This window comes from Haplochromis burtoni, unplaced genomic scaffold, assembly GCF_018398535.1.
Source record: "Haplochromis burtoni strain Fernald_Lab_line unplaced genomic scaffold, NCSU_Asbu1 Contig_263, whole genome shotgun sequence".
Taxonomy (NCBI): domain Eukaryota; kingdom Metazoa; phylum Chordata; class Actinopteri; order Cichliformes; family Cichlidae; genus Haplochromis; species Haplochromis burtoni.
The window spans coordinates 279,212-294,281 of record NW_024582624.1 but is presented as its reverse complement, the minus strand read 5'-3'; the positions used below and the strand labels follow the sequence as shown (position 1 = coordinate 294,281).

The 15,070-nt window shown below is 40.1% G+C and overlaps 2 protein-coding genes across 3 annotated transcripts in view; one reads left to right on the top strand and one right to left on the bottom strand.

Annotated features, from left to right (window-relative positions):
* The window catches only part of fbn1 (fibrillin 1), a 62,018-nt gene extending 52,781 nt beyond the window's left edge, over window positions 1-9,237 (top strand). Inside the window, exons 59-66 of the mRNA XM_005939134.3 lie at window positions 3,044-3,169; window positions 3,387-3,509; window positions 3,999-4,115; window positions 5,901-6,029; window positions 6,126-6,245; window positions 6,716-6,947; window positions 7,025-7,196; window positions 7,622-9,237. Coding sequence (XP_005939196.1) covers window positions 3,044-3,169; window positions 3,387-3,509; window positions 3,999-4,115; window positions 5,901-6,029; window positions 6,126-6,245; window positions 6,716-6,947; window positions 7,025-7,196; window positions 7,622-8,008 — 1,406 coding nt within the window. The 3' untranslated portion in view covers window positions 8,009-9,237. The remainder of the gene's footprint in view (window positions 1-3,043; window positions 3,170-3,386; window positions 3,510-3,998; window positions 4,116-5,900; window positions 6,030-6,125; window positions 6,246-6,715; window positions 6,948-7,024; window positions 7,197-7,621) is intronic.
* Window positions 9,238-9,506: 269 nt separating this feature from the next.
* dut (deoxyuridine triphosphatase) lies at window positions 9,507-12,242 on the bottom strand. Of its 2 annotated transcripts, XM_005939132.3 has the most exons (7): window positions 11,898-12,242; window positions 11,248-11,404; window positions 10,993-11,084; window positions 10,786-10,830; window positions 10,611-10,685; window positions 10,075-10,145; window positions 9,507-9,638 (listed from the first exon to the last, which is right to left on the bottom strand). In XM_005939132.3, the coding sequence occupies exons 1-7, from the start codon at window positions 12,004-12,006 to the stop codon at window positions 9,582-9,584; spliced, it is 606 nt and encodes a 201-aa protein (XP_005939194.1). In that variant the 5' UTR covers window positions 12,007-12,242; the 3' UTR covers window positions 9,507-9,581. The 2 variants fall into 2 exon arrangements, with proteins under 2 accessions (XP_005939194.1, XP_005939195.1); XM_005939133.3 differs by lacking the exon at window positions 11,898-12,242 and having other exon boundaries at window positions 11,248-11,864.
* Between the last annotated feature and the right edge of the window lie 2,828 nt (window positions 12,243-15,070).

Genomic DNA, 15,070 nt, shown 5'->3' with positions numbered 1-15,070 from the left:
TCATCGACTGTAAACAGACACAGACACCTTCTAATTAGCGCTTAAAATGCTCGATTTTCACTCACCAAAGCTGAAGCACTAACTTCTAGGACACTTTGTGCAGTTAGCCAAACAATAAACAATCATCATTTGAAAGATAGTTGAATTAAAAAAAAAAAACATCCAAAAGGTAAAACATCAACACAGCTGTATAGCCTATCTGTTCCTCGTGCTATACAGTTATCACTTTACTGGCACCAAATATCTGTATTTTTATTAAAATATGAAGACACTGATTTGATGTCCTTCTGAAAATGAACCAATTTTTGTGGTGAAGAAGATCAGGGGAATGTAATCAGAGATATTTAACTACACAACACACACTGCGGTGAATAAACACACTATTGTGCCATTTTTTCCTTCAGTTACCAAGGAGATTGGTGGGTTTTTTTTAAATATTACTCTGTGGTTTATAGTTACTCTGTGATTTCCACATTGAAAACCACAAACATGGTTCGGCGCTTAAGTGACTATAATTAGCTGAGGTGAAGCCTAGCAGAAAGCTTCCGCTTCAGCAGTTTATGTTGGCATCCACCTATCAGTCACAATGGACATGGGCTTAATAAAGCTTAACTTTGAGTCTTAATACAATCTAAACAAGTAGATTATCACTAAATTCACACCCCATTCAGTGAGCACAGAGTAGAAAATTATCTATGACAGATTCTTTTTTTGTACCAGGTGCTAAATGTGTGTGTGTGTTTTCCCCCAATTCTAATTTTAGGCATTTTAACACAAGACAAAGGGGACTGACTCCATTTTGCAGCCTCAAATGGTCTAACAGAGGAACTTTTTGACACTTTGACTCAGTTTTTCAGTCCAGAGAAAATAGTAATCAAACATCAATCGATGAAAATAAACACTATGTATCTTTTTATCTGCTTTTGCATTAAGTATCCCTGTTGGTGTGAGTATATGCCAGCAGGCAGTTCCTCCCTCGCTGAACTCCCTTGACATTACAAGGCACAAAAGCAGCATTATTTTAATCATTCCCTATATGTCTGTATTTGGTCAATACAGATAACAATGACAAGGTCAGTGATCATTGTTTCTAAGTTATAAGGCTTTCTGTCAATTTTCAACCAGTAAATTGTGAACTTGGCCTTGACGACCTTGGTGGTTGTAAGCCAAATTTTAATGGACTGTTAACATGATCCCATTCTACACTCCTACAAGTTTTATCAGAAGTCATTCAAAACTTTTCAAGCTATCGTGTTTACAGACATAAAGAATTACACACACGCACTCAAACTAGAGATGGCACGATACCACTTTTTTATGTCCGATACCGATACCGATATCATAAATTTGGATATCTGCCGGTACCGATATGAATAGTGTGTTTTTTTAATCAATAAAACTGTTTTTTTAATATCTTGCTGCATTTTGTGTAAGTTCATACTCAAGTTTAAATAAACAACAACACTAAAGCTATTCTGTTATACCTGTATACACTGCACCCAAAATATTTCATAGTTCAGCAATACTGAACAATCTAATAAACTTAAACCTACTTCATCCTCCCTATTCTGGTGTTTTAAATAGTACTTAGAAATATTAAGCAACCTAACTAATAGGGTTGTAAACTCCCAACAAAAAAAAATAGGGAACCACCTCATGATGCTCAATCGGCGTAATCAACTTTAATTTGATGCAGTGTGGTTAAAAAAATGCACAGAAATAAATTAATTTTCAAAAATAATTAAATAGATTCAACATCTTTCTTCAACAGAACTGCAGACTGCACAGATGGTACCTTCCCAAAGGAAAAAGTAGTATAGCTTACTAGGGTATATTAGACTTAACAGTTACTATATACAGTAATGGACTTCTATATATTTTACTTCAGATTAAAACTTTGGGTGTAAGATTCAGATAATTATTTATTAAAAGCTAGACATTTTAAATGACAATAAGAAAGAAGTGTATGTCTTTGTGCCCCCCTTTTCCCTGTTAATGCCCTATCGGCCCCCCTGGTTAAACTTCGCTAGATCCGCCCCTGCACAGTTACCAGCTGTCAGCTACGTAGAAAAAGATCCTGGTGTAGAAACTAATATTAAATAAATTCTAACAACAGCTTATCAAGGTTAAACGTGCTGCTGTTGTTCAGCCGCTGGTTTCCTCTTTCTGGCACGAAGTGGGCCAAAAACAAAGAAGAGAGACGGACTCGCGACAGAAAAGCCGATCAGCTGATCATTAATCAGTTTCAAGATTGAAGTAGCAGCAGGAGAGGGAGAACAGGCAGTCGCTCCATATATCAGTTGTTAAGCTTAACGCTGGAATGCTTTACAAACATTCAGCGATGAACTCACACACTTGCTTTACTTCTCTCTGGGATCACTTCCTTGGAGATGAAATGCTAGTTTGGTAGCGAGGCTACAAATACACACAGCCGCTCTATCACGTGATGCACACTGCTCCGACGTGCTACGGTTATGAGCCGAGTTACGCCATGTCGCAAGTTTTGTGAGGTGCTTTTTTTTTTATATTTAATGGATCGGATTACATTTTTTATTTCTCTCTGATATCCGATCCAGTAATTTACATCAGTATCGGACCGATACCGATACGTAATATCGGATTGGTCCATCTCTAACTCAAACGCTGCAAAATAGTGCAAAAAACACAATACGATGAGTTGAGGCCCTAAAAATGGGGCCAGTGATTAATTTTTCTAAAACTGCCATTGCGTGTATGGAAACCAGACAATTATGAGTAGTGAAGGTTAAATAATATAAGATGGTTGTTGTTATCTGTGTTGACATCACTTGCAAAGCATTACCGGTAACTTTTTTTTTTCTGGTTAACAAAATTTGTAAGATCAGTGATTTTATACCCGAAATACATTTTTTAATTGATGGTGCATAAAAGAACGCATAACAGATATTTCCTCCAACTTTTGTGGAACTATTCGGTCTTTTGATATGTAATTATTGTCAAAATCTGAAAGAAACCAAATCTTGAACTAACTTGAAGTAAGCTGGCGTTTCTCATTTCTGTCCAGATATCGATGAGTGCCGTGTGATGGGGAACTTGTGCAGGAATGGTCAGTGTATCAACAGTCTGGGCTCCTACAGTTGCATCTGCAAACCTGGCTACACTGCTGACATCACTGGCACGCAGTGTGTGGGTAAGGCTTAAATTCACCTCCAGTGTTTACACGGAATTGAAACCTCTCGTTCTCATTCCTGCTGTCTAGTAAAGAACCCAAACTATGTGGGTGGACTTCCCACACCACTCCTATGAAAAATGCAGCTCGGGTCTGTCTTTCTCATGATCTCTGTTTATGGAATTTCTGGCTACAGGATCTGTTTCTTTATTTTGAATCATTCTGCCTCTCCCTCTAGATGTGGATGAGTGCATACAGGCACCAAAGCCTTGTAACTTTATCTGTAAGAACACGGAGGGAGGGTACCTCTGTTCCTGCCCCCGAGGATACATCCTTCAGGAGGATGGAAAGAGCTGCAGAGGTAACTTGCACAAGCACCAAAAGAAGCCCGCAATTAAGCCCAATGGTTGTCACATCACTTGAGTTCAGCGATTTTCATGCTTGATTTAGTTTCCAGGTTGGAGCTGCTACATTCTGCGTTCTGCTTGCTGTCCTAAGATGCTCAATTTTAAATGCTCACTGCAAGTGTGCCCTTTGCCTTTGACACAGTGCATCTCTCTGTATCTGTGTTTATCAGGCGTGTTTATACGCCTAAACAAATAGTGCTCATAGTGTTCTTTATTTACCATAGTTTTAGCTTCCCCCTCTACAGTACCCCTCTATGTTTCCGGTGTCTAGTTCATTTGTAGGTCAGTGACTGTAGAAGGACTGGAATTTGCTTGAAAAAGAGCAGTCCACATACAGTAGAGCAAGCAGTAGTCTTAGATGACTGCGACCCCTGTATCTTAACTATGAAGTATGAAATAGGTTCAGTTGGGAAATTCATTCTTTATGTTGTTCTTGTTTACAGATCTGGATGAGTGTTCGACCAAACAGCACAACTGTCAGTTCTTATGCGTCAACACCATCGGTGGCTTCACCTGCAAATGTCCTGCTGGCTTCACCCAGCATCACACTGCCTGCATTGGTAAAAACACATATACAGTCTACACAGTCGTATACAACATCCGGTGATTTTTTTCCCTTTAAATTCTGAATTGTCTTTAATCAAACTGCCTGTGTAGTCTGAATAGGATTTCACACAGACTGTTGGTCTTTTCAAAGAAGAATTTTTTAAAGTGTCATCCTGCCCAGCTCATAATAGACACGGGAAGCACTGTTTTGTCTATTTCTTTATATACCCATTAAATGTTAATGGACTCTGGCGGATATCACACTGATCTTATTAGGCCGGTCTGGTTTGTAGTCATGGCAGCTTAACAATGCTTGTTATGGAACATTGCAGTAGATCGCCATGACGACTCCAAGCCTTTTTTCCAGACCATAAAACGGCACCCGAGACCTCACATCAAATCAGTGTCAGGGAATCCTCGGGTTTGGCTTTTCTTAGAGTGTAACCCAAATGGCACACAGCAGGTGTGGATGTGCTGTTAGTCTACGAGCAATGAGCTGGGAAAAACATGACTGTGACATAAAACTGTTGTTCCAGTCATACTATGATCGCTGTTTGCCAATATTTAAGAGAAAGTGGTACAAAATGAACCTCTGAGTCATAGGAGGATAGTGTCATTTGGCTGTAGATTCCAAATATGCTTCAAAGTTGACCTAAATTGTTTTTCCTTATTTCAGTCATATGTGTGATTCACTAAGGTGGATGCTCATCAAACAAGCTGTTCAGTGGGGAAAGTAGTGGCCGTTTCCAGACATATTATAGATGCTACTCTTCTTCGCTCCCAGCACATCTATTTTGCGCATGTCCAGCATTTTTTTGTTCTTCAACTCTGCTAGACTAGCTTGTGTCATTTCACGTGTCGACACAATCTTTGTTTTAAATGACCCCTCTTTCAATCAAGCCATTTTGATCCTTTCCCTTTAAGCCATCTTTCCTGTAATTGGCTGCCCCTCATAAACAGTGGGTGGGTGTGTCTGCTATAATCACCGACCAAATTAAGAATATCCAATGTCCTTGACATCTTACAGAAACAAGAGTAAATAAAACAGTTTGAGCATTTACTAACATGCGGTTTGCTTGTACATGCACAGATTTTATTATGTGAATCTCTACCCGTGTTTAGCATGAATCCACAACTGTAATACTTTACATCCACTGACACCAGTAAGGAAAATCACAACGTGTCCACTTTAAATCAGCTTTGAAACCTATAGTTGGGTTGCCTGGGGACAAAGTAGACTATCCTGCTATGCTTTAGCATTATGTCCCACGCACTGATTGTTTCTTCAAATGGAAAGCTAAACTGCAAACGTGTTAGCAGTCTTTCTAAATCTCAACCAACTGTGAAAAATAACAACACATTTAAAAGCTGAGATTTAGAGATTACTCTGTTTCCCAGCATGAATTTCAACGTTGTGTTCAGATTTACACAGATTCCAATCACAACAATCAAACCTGTTTCTCAAACACCCACTTCTATATTTTTTTCCCCGAAAACTCTTGTTAATGAGCGCTGGCTTTTCTTTTATTCCCAAGGTCAGGAATTCAAATTTAAATATTTGTTTTTGCCACTTCTGATCTGATCTTCGTTCAGCTGATTAGGGATTTTATTCTTGAACCCCTTTCAGACATCAAGACAGTTTGTACCAAGAGTTTACAGTAACCTGACCTATTTTTAGAGGCCGGTGCCAACTGTGAATGAATTTTTATTGACTCAGCAAGTCCAAATCAGGGTAATGAGCCTTTATGCCATGTTTCCAGTTTTACCCTTGTCTGAACTTTCCCTTTTTGTCCATGCAGACAACAATGAATGCGCAACAGACCCCAATCTGTGCGGCTCCAGTGGCGTCTGCCAGAACACGCCAGGCAGCTTCAATTGCGATTGCCAGCGGGGATTCTCATTAGATCCTAGCGGACAAACCTGCGAAGGTCTAAAAACAATTTGTTCCAACCCAGCATCAGCTGATTAATCACAGGAAAAGACTCTGAGTAATTTTGTGTTGTGTGTGTGTGTGCGTTTGACAGATATGGATGAGTGTGACGGCAATCACAGATGCCAGCATGGCTGTCAGAACTTAGTAGGTGGATACAGGTGCAGCTGTCCCCAAGGCTACCTGCAGCACTATCAGTGGAATCAGTGTGTTGGTAAGTTATACCGCTGTCCTCTTTGACAGCAAATATAACAATTCTTTCATTTTGGAACATCAACCTATTCATCCTCATGAATAGGTTGCTAAAATATCAACCATATAGCCTTGAAGTTCTCCAATAGAGTCTATTTTATTAGAAAATCTTCTCAATTTATTGTGTTAGTGCTAATGAACGATTGAAGTAGGTAAAAAATCAAATAAAAGGTAGGGTAACATCAAAAATGCATTTGGTATGTAAAATAAGTAGGAATAGCTAAGTTATCGAGAAAGCAATTATATGTACTGTGTGTGTCCTGATGTGTGCACCGCCGAATAAACAAGTGGTGGTTAGTTAAATCTCTAATTTTAGTTTGAATGTCTGCACATATTTCCGACATTCATTGCAGGCTTTCCCAGTATTGTTTGTCTCTTTTAACTGGAATGACCCCGTGTTTGTTTACTTCCCGTCAACTTCCTGTGACCCAGATGAGAACGAGTGCCTGAACAGCCAGATCTGCGGGGGAGCGTCGTGCCACAACACCCTGGGGAGTTTCCGTTGCCTTTGCCCCACCGGCTTTAACTACGAGCAGACCAGCGGAGGCTGCACGGACGTCAACGAGTGCTCCACGAGCCAGAACCCATGCAAGTTTGGCTGTTCAAACACGGATGGAGGCTACTTATGTGGATGTCCACCTGGGTACTTCCGTGCAGGACAAGGGTAAGTAAACGAGCGACTGCGGTGGTAACGTTTCCTCTGTGTTTATAGGTTACTGATGGCTTTACTTTTGCTTTCAGACACTGCGTCACAGGTTTGGGCTTCACAAGTCCTGGACAGGGAAGTGAAATGGAGGATAATTCCCTCTCACCCGAGGCCTGCTACGAATGTAAAATCAATGGCTATCCCAAGAAGGGACGCAAACGTCGCAGCATTAACTCAACACAGGAAAATCCTCTGGAAGACATGCAGGTATGTATGAAGCCCACTGTCCTCTGTATATTTTTAAGAGAAATTGAAGGTTTTGAAAAGTTGATGGATTCTGTAAGAGACACTACGTTTATATTTCACTACTTTAAGTCTTAATAAAATAAATAAATGAAGGTCCCTGATTTCTTCCAAAGAGTTTTCCCCTCTATAGCAGGGAAAGGCCTTGTAACAGAAATGGGACCAAAACCTTCATGTAAAAAAAAGGAACAACTTTGTGAAAATCAGTATTAAATGACAGATCTACCAACCGATTACAAGTCTTTTTTTTTTTTCCATAATGTCTCCAGCGTCTAGTCAGACTTTAATTAACACTGATTCACAGATTCACTCTGCTGTGTTTGCACACGACTTTACTATTGGACATCTTTAGCCTCTAAACTCAGCCAGACCACATTTTCTCTTTGCAGCTAACTGAGACAGAGGCGGTCAGCCTGGCCAGTGTGGACATCGAAGACACTCTCCAGTTCCACCTGAACATCAGTGACCTGAGTAACCGCGACCACATCCTCGAGTTTACCCCGGCCTTAAGCACACTGAGCGACCATGTGCGTTACAGCATCGACTTCGGGAATGAGGAAGGCTACTTCAAAATCAACCAGAGGGAGGGTGTCAGCTACCTGCACTTGAGCAAGAAGAAGGGCCTCGTGCCAGGCGCATACTACCTTCAGATCAGCAGTATGCCCCTCTACAGGAAGAAGGAGCTGGCTGAGCTGGAGGACCAACATGATAAAGACTACCTCACAGGACAGCTGGGAGACATACTGAAGATGAGGGTGCAGATCATGCTCCATTAACCATCACAAGACTGAGAGAGGCGGATGTTGCCAGCAGCTGCTAATCCAGTGTCAAGCTCACAGTCCCTCCTGAAAAAGGCCAAACATTTCTGACTCTGGTTCAGCAGCTAAGGGTTAACGTCTACTCACTCGAAGGGCTCGCCACCAAAGAGACAAGACGGGGGTGGGGGGATGGACTGTTCTGTGTCATTTGATCACCAAAGATGATTCTGCATATCATAGGTACAATTTCTGTGGAAAGTATCCACCGAAGGTGTGAAAGATTCCAGTCGAAATAAAAAGCATATCACCCCGACACACCACTCCAGCTGCGTTTCAAGCACTAGAGGGTGTGGATAGGGTTTGTAATTGTATGGTTTAATCTTGTATAATGATATGTGGAATCGGATGCCGCATTGAAGGGCTTGTGGACTGCAGAAAGCTCTAAGGGCCAAGTTTGTTTGTTTTCTTAGAACTCAGCTTAAGTGGCGGGGGGATAAAAAGAAAGAGGCGAGTCCCAATAGTCTGAAATAAATTCATTTCCTCCCCTCAGGTAAATGACTATCAAACCTGGATACACACATTTCTTTGTTTCCCCAAATAAGGCTTAGGAGAGGAGAGGAACCCATTGTGGACTATTGAGATGTAGCTATGTCGGAGGTTGAACAACTCCTACCGCGTATTTTTGAACTATGCTTTTCCATTTTCCTACTGACTAGAATAATTCATATTTACTGGTGCTAGCAACACATCCACATAGACTTTTGAATGCACTCAGTAGTGAACAAGGCACAATCCCATTGGCCTTTCTGAAGGTTTCGTGTCTTTGCAACAGTAACAGCTAGCTTCATAGCCTGCCTGCTCTCCTCTATACTACATGTAAATTGTGTTTATACTGTAATAATCAATGCCACTTTTAATCTATGAAGCTTTTGTAAACTAGAGGAAGCCCCTGGAATAGAGGGGAAGGGGTTGTAATGGTGCTTATAATGACCAACTACTTCCTTTGTAAACTGTGTATACATACAGACACACACACACACACACGCGCACACACAAAACACATCGATGATGCCAAACCTGGGCCTTCATGATTATGCACTGAGGTCTTCATGGCCACATATTCTCTCACAAGTCAAAATCAGTGCTGCATTGCAATGGACCAGCCTGACACCAGTCTGTGTTCCATGTACACATCAGTGAGGGTTTAGATGTAAATTCACAATAAAAACATTTTTGGAGTACATGTACTCACTGCTGTGTTTCCCCCTTTATCTGAATTGTATTACCATTGTAACCAAGTTGAGCAGGCACCTATATGTCCTCTTTCTGCACACGTCTGTATTAAGTCAAGGGAAGTTACCAAGTCTCTGGCGGATGAAATAGTTTGAGCAGATTACATTCTTGTGTATGACTGCCCCCATGTGGCCATATGGAAGAATAGCTTTGTTGAGAATTTATAACTTTAGTGAACTTTTATTAGGAACGCATGGTTTTAAGTCCCAGCAAAACTCTAGACTCAAATATAAAACAAAACTTTATTTCTTATTTTATCAAAGTTAAGACTAACATATTTTAAAAACACATGAGGGTTTCAGTTGGTTCCAGTTGATCCAAAACCTCCAGCGCCACGGTCTGTTTCATCGAGTGTCTAAAACAGAAAAGATAAATAAATAAAGGCAAACACTTGGATTTAAAGACTAAAACTAATCTGAAGAAATACACAAGAAAACAAATGCATTATTAAACCTTTATTATTTCTACATAGTTTTCTTTTTCCTACTCTGAACACAAAGAGACTTCTTTAAGCAACCTTAAAGAAGACTAATTTTCTGGTTCTGAAACTCCGAGGATGAGATTCAGCTTTATGACAATTTCTGTGTCACTTGTAGTGCTGTTCACGTTCATTTTGTTTCACAGACATAAGCCTAGACATCTTTAAGTAGAATAGCCTATAATAATTCAAGAGCAACCAAAAAATGGCAGCTTCTAATAGCCACACAGCTGAAGCTTCGCATCTTTTCATGACCATCTATGTTGCACCGGTTTTAATTAGATCTACCCAATAAACTCAACTTTGAATTTACCTCTTGCTCCACCAGATCTGGGTAGCAGATCTTCTCACACACCAGCTGAGCAACTCTGTCGCCCTTTTTCACTGTAAGGTTAAAAGGAAGCAGATGAGATAACCTTTAAATCTGACTGATCGATAAAAGTATTCATATCAAGCGTTTATGTGTATACTTTCATTATTAAGCTCCAATAGGCTGAAAAGTGTCAACAGTAAAAATATTATTTATTTTTTGGCTTAAATGAAATATAAGCAATATATGTGAAGCTCAATTTATCATTCTCAGATCACTTTTAGACCTTTTTTTGGGTCACAATAGCTTAAATAGTCTTTCACACAAATACCAATTCTTTTTTTTTTAAATCACAAATTTTACTGATAAATAAAAGCTGATAATTGCATCATTCTTTTAAAGTATCCAAGTCTACTTTTGTACCATACTGCATCTATATTAAGTGGAGCGCATGGATATCATCCCCTAATCTGATTACTTTCATTGGTTACTGTAGTTATGAAAGACTGACAATATACATTATTGCCACCATAACTCACCTTCAAACGTCTCTTTGCCAAAGTTGAACAGCACAACACCAACATTTCCTCTGTAGTCCTCATCTACAACTCCAGCTGAGGAGAACATGCGACACATAACACAAATTAAAATGTCATGTCTGTACACTACTGGGGTTAACTTGCAATGATTAGGTCAGATAGCTAGCTAGCTCACCACCAACATCAATGAAGTGTTTTGCTGCCAGTCCAGATCTTGGTGCTGGGGAGGGAAAAACCACAAAAAGACAGTTACAGACGACCTGGTGTTTTACAACTGGTGCACAAACAGGAAAGACTAACACGAGTTCACACAACAGATAACTCAAATAAAATAAAATAAACCCAAAAACAAATAAAAATTGAATAGCAGAGAGACACTCACCAACTCTCCCATAGTAGCCATGTGGAACTGCTATCTGAATGTCTGTCTTTACAATGGCCTTATCCATAGGAGGAATGGAGTAATTATACGCACTGTTAAGTAAAGACAGTAAAGGTAAGCGTATCTGCATTTTTAAAATAATACTTTAAGTTAAAGGTACAATCAGACTTAAATATACATGCACACACATCAACAGTCACAAATTAGGCATCTAGTGAACCTAACCTAACAATTTCAGTTTAAAGAGTTACTAACCTGTAGAGGTCATAACCTGCTGCTTTAGCTGAGCCTCTGGTCGGGGTCGTAGCATGTTCAGAAAGTTTTGCAAATTTGAGGACAGGTCTTTCCTCTGCAGGGTTTGTTTCTGTCTTTGTTCTCTTTAATGGAGAAACTGCAGAAGCATCTGTGACTTCTAGGACGGGCATGTTGGCAAAGTATGCACAATTAAAAACTTACAGTACAAAAAAAATTAAAACCTACTAAAAACTAAGTAATTGATAATTAAAGGACGACACTACAAACTTCCACCAACAATCTGCTTCAGTGTGTTCCCGGGTCTGCGAGATTATTTGTATGAGATTCCCGCGTTCAGTCAAAGTAGTTAACGTGAGTTTTCTCGCGAGAGTTACTAATATAAACATTTCGAACTTCCGGTGGAAAAATATATCAGCCTACAAAAACAAAAAGGAAATCGTTGACATAAGCCTTATACATTATATATCCGAACAAAGCAGAATGAGTGTTTCGCTTACGTGGTTCGAACACGACAAACAAGAAAGAAAAGAACATGACCAAACCAAAGCAGACAGTTACAAAACGCTAGGCAGGCTAGCAAAGCTAATGCCACTAAGCACTTCCTGGCGTGTCGGTCATGGTGGTGTTATCGCTCGTAATTTCTTGCTTGCCTTTATTTTTAGTTGTCATTTGAAAGTGCAGTTCTTTCCCCAAGAAACGCGGAGCAGCGTTAAAAACCCGCGAGCATAGTTGAAAGTCCTTCAGCAGTATTCGGGCCATACTGTTAATAATTTCGTTTTGCAGGTTTCTCAGGTTCACGAACGCCGCACTCCCTCCCCCCGTGTCTCGGAGCAGCTCTAAGCTTCAGCAGCGTATAAAGTACGCAAACGATTGGATAGGCTAGAACCAAGAAACGAAACACGATTTATATACTCTTCGTCGTATCGACTCGCAACCCAGTTCTGGTTGATAGGGTATGTTTTTAAATATAAATTTAATTTGCTGTCACAGCAGCTGGGCTAGTTCAAATCGTGGCATCAGCACCGAGATTTGGCATTATCCCCAAACGCTGCTGCATCATACCCAAAATGCTGTGCAGTCATCTCCAAAGAGCAGAACATCTCCTACTCCATATGCCACAGCATACATGCCGCCGTAGCATCTGAACGTGCTGGTATCATGATTTAAATCAGAATCAAAATATTTTATTAATCGCCAAGGAAATAATGTCATTACAGTTGCTGTAAGACAATAACAGTAACAAACTGAACTAAATTTAATAATGTAAAAAGAGCATGTGCAAAAGAGTCTAACTATTGCACTGTGTAGTGTGCATTAGATGGGCAGGATTACTGTGGCCCCTAGAGAGTTTGTACATGCTTTGTCTCTAGGGGCCACCGTACAGGATTGATTTCTTGCATCGTTCTTTGGTGCATTTGGGTAATTTCAGTCTTTTACTGAATATTCTCCTGTGACTGGCCAGCATGTCATGGCGAAGGTGGGAGGTATTATCCACCATTGTCCTTATCTTGGACAACACCCGCCTCTCTGACACCACCTTAAGGGAGTCCAGCTCCATCCTCACAACACTACTGGCGTTTCGGATCAGTTTTATTGAGTCGATTGGCATCTGCGACTGACCACAATAGCAGGGTGGTATTGACCACAATAACATAGAGGATGGTACTGACCACAACAGACTCGTAAAAAATCCTGAGCATTGTCTGACAGATTTTAAATGATATGGTATGATCACCTTAATTCGTCAACACAGCCTGAATTCTTCAGGCATTTTGAAGCTGTTTTTTGGAAACAGCTTCGCTCTGTTCTCTGGCAAGATGATTCCGTGCTACTTAAGTAAAGTTAAGGTCCAGGATCTGGTGAGGCCAATCCATGACTAGTGGTGCTGTTTTTCTATCTAGGTATGCTTTTACTGGATTGGCCATGTGTTTGGGATCTATTTAAAAATTAAGCTATTGGCAATCAGATGCTTTCCAGATGGTACTACATAGTAGCTCAAAATCAGATTTTTCTTGGTTCTTGAGTGTATTGATTTTGACAGAATCCCATATATCACAGGCTGAAATGCAGTCTTAAACCACAGCCTACGAATGGCTATAGACACTCATTGTTGGACTCCTTGCCTTCTCTGTATACAGTGATGATTTGAACCAAAAGTGTCAAATTTGTTTCCTCAGTCCATAAGACCTGGTACTACTGATTTGATCTTGTGTCATTTGGCATACCTCCATCTAGTCTCCCTGGTCACAACTGAAAGGCCAGATGCATCTCTCATATTCTGGATCAGCTTTTTAGGAATTAAGTTGTCTGTTACAGTCTTTTTTTATGCTTGAATGATTCCTAGATCACTGTTAAACAACTTAAACAAACAAACAAAAACATGGTCAGGTACAAGGACTGGCCTGAAAATGACTGAAAAAACAGCCGATGTTCAAAGATCATACTCAGAGTATCTATATCCCTTTATCTGAGAACAGAGTTGAAGTTTAAGATTTTCTCCTTTGAATTCAATTCAGTTCAATTTTATTTATATAGCGCCAAATCACAACATAAGTCGCCTCAAGGCGCTTCATAGATACAGAGAAAAACCCAACAATCATATGACCCCCTATGAGCAAGCACTTTGGCAACAGTGGGAAGGAAAAACTCCCTTTTAACAGGAAGAAACCTCCGGCAGAACCAGGCTCAGGGAGGGGCGGCCATCTGCTGCGACCGGTTGGGGTGAGAGAAGGAAGACAGGATAAAGACATGCTGTGGAAGGGAGACAGAGATTAATAACAGATATGATTCAATGCAGAGAGGTCGATTAACACATAGTGAGTGAGAAAGGTGACTGGAAAGGAAAAACTCAATGCATCATGGGAATCCCCCGGCAGCCTATGTCTATTGCAGCATAACTAAGGGAGGATTCAGGGTCACCTAGTCCAGCCCTAACTATATGCTTTAGCAAAAAGGAAAGTTTTAAGCCTAATCTTAAAAGTAGAGATAGTGTCTGTCTCCCGAATCCAAACTGGAAGCTGGTTCCACAGAAGAGGGGCCTGAAAACTGAAGGCTCTCCCTCCCATTCTACTTTTAAATACTCTAGGAACAACAAGTAGGCCTGCAGAGCGAGAGCGAAGTGCTCTAATAGGGTGATATGATACAATTCAACTGATGGTGAATAGTTTGTGTTGGATCACAAATTTTAGCTCTTTCTGTGGGTTAAAAGTGGTTAAAAGGGGATTCACATTCAGTGTAATATATTCATAGACACATAATATAATCAGGGAGTTGTGGCCCAATACTGACCAGTTATGCCTGTATAGGTGTGTTTTTTTTCTTGTTTCTTTAAACTGCAAAATTTTAACTACAGCAATTAAAATAATAGTTTTAAAGTGCGCTAAATTATGTTTGAACTCTGTATTGTTGATGTGACACAGCAGATTATGGCTACTGCCAATGGTAAAGGTCGTCTTATTTGCTGATAGGGAAGGCTGATCTTGATTTGGCTGATATGTAGGTGGCATGTGCAGCTTTACTTTTAACTCAAAAGATCTTTTATGGTTTGCAATGAATAAATATGTCTGGTGAAGGGTAAACATCATTATTGTTAAACCTTAGGTTCTGCTGACTACTTTCAAAGTGTGCATACTTTTTATTCCCAGTGTGCCAAACTGTATAGAATAATCATCATAAAATGAGAAAATACCCAAATGATGTCTGTAAGGTACCAAGTAAGATACTATACATTTAAAATAATAGACATCTAATTTATGTACTGCAGTATATACCCCATTTCCCCCTCCACTGACACATTTCTCTGGACATAGAACATCTGACACTA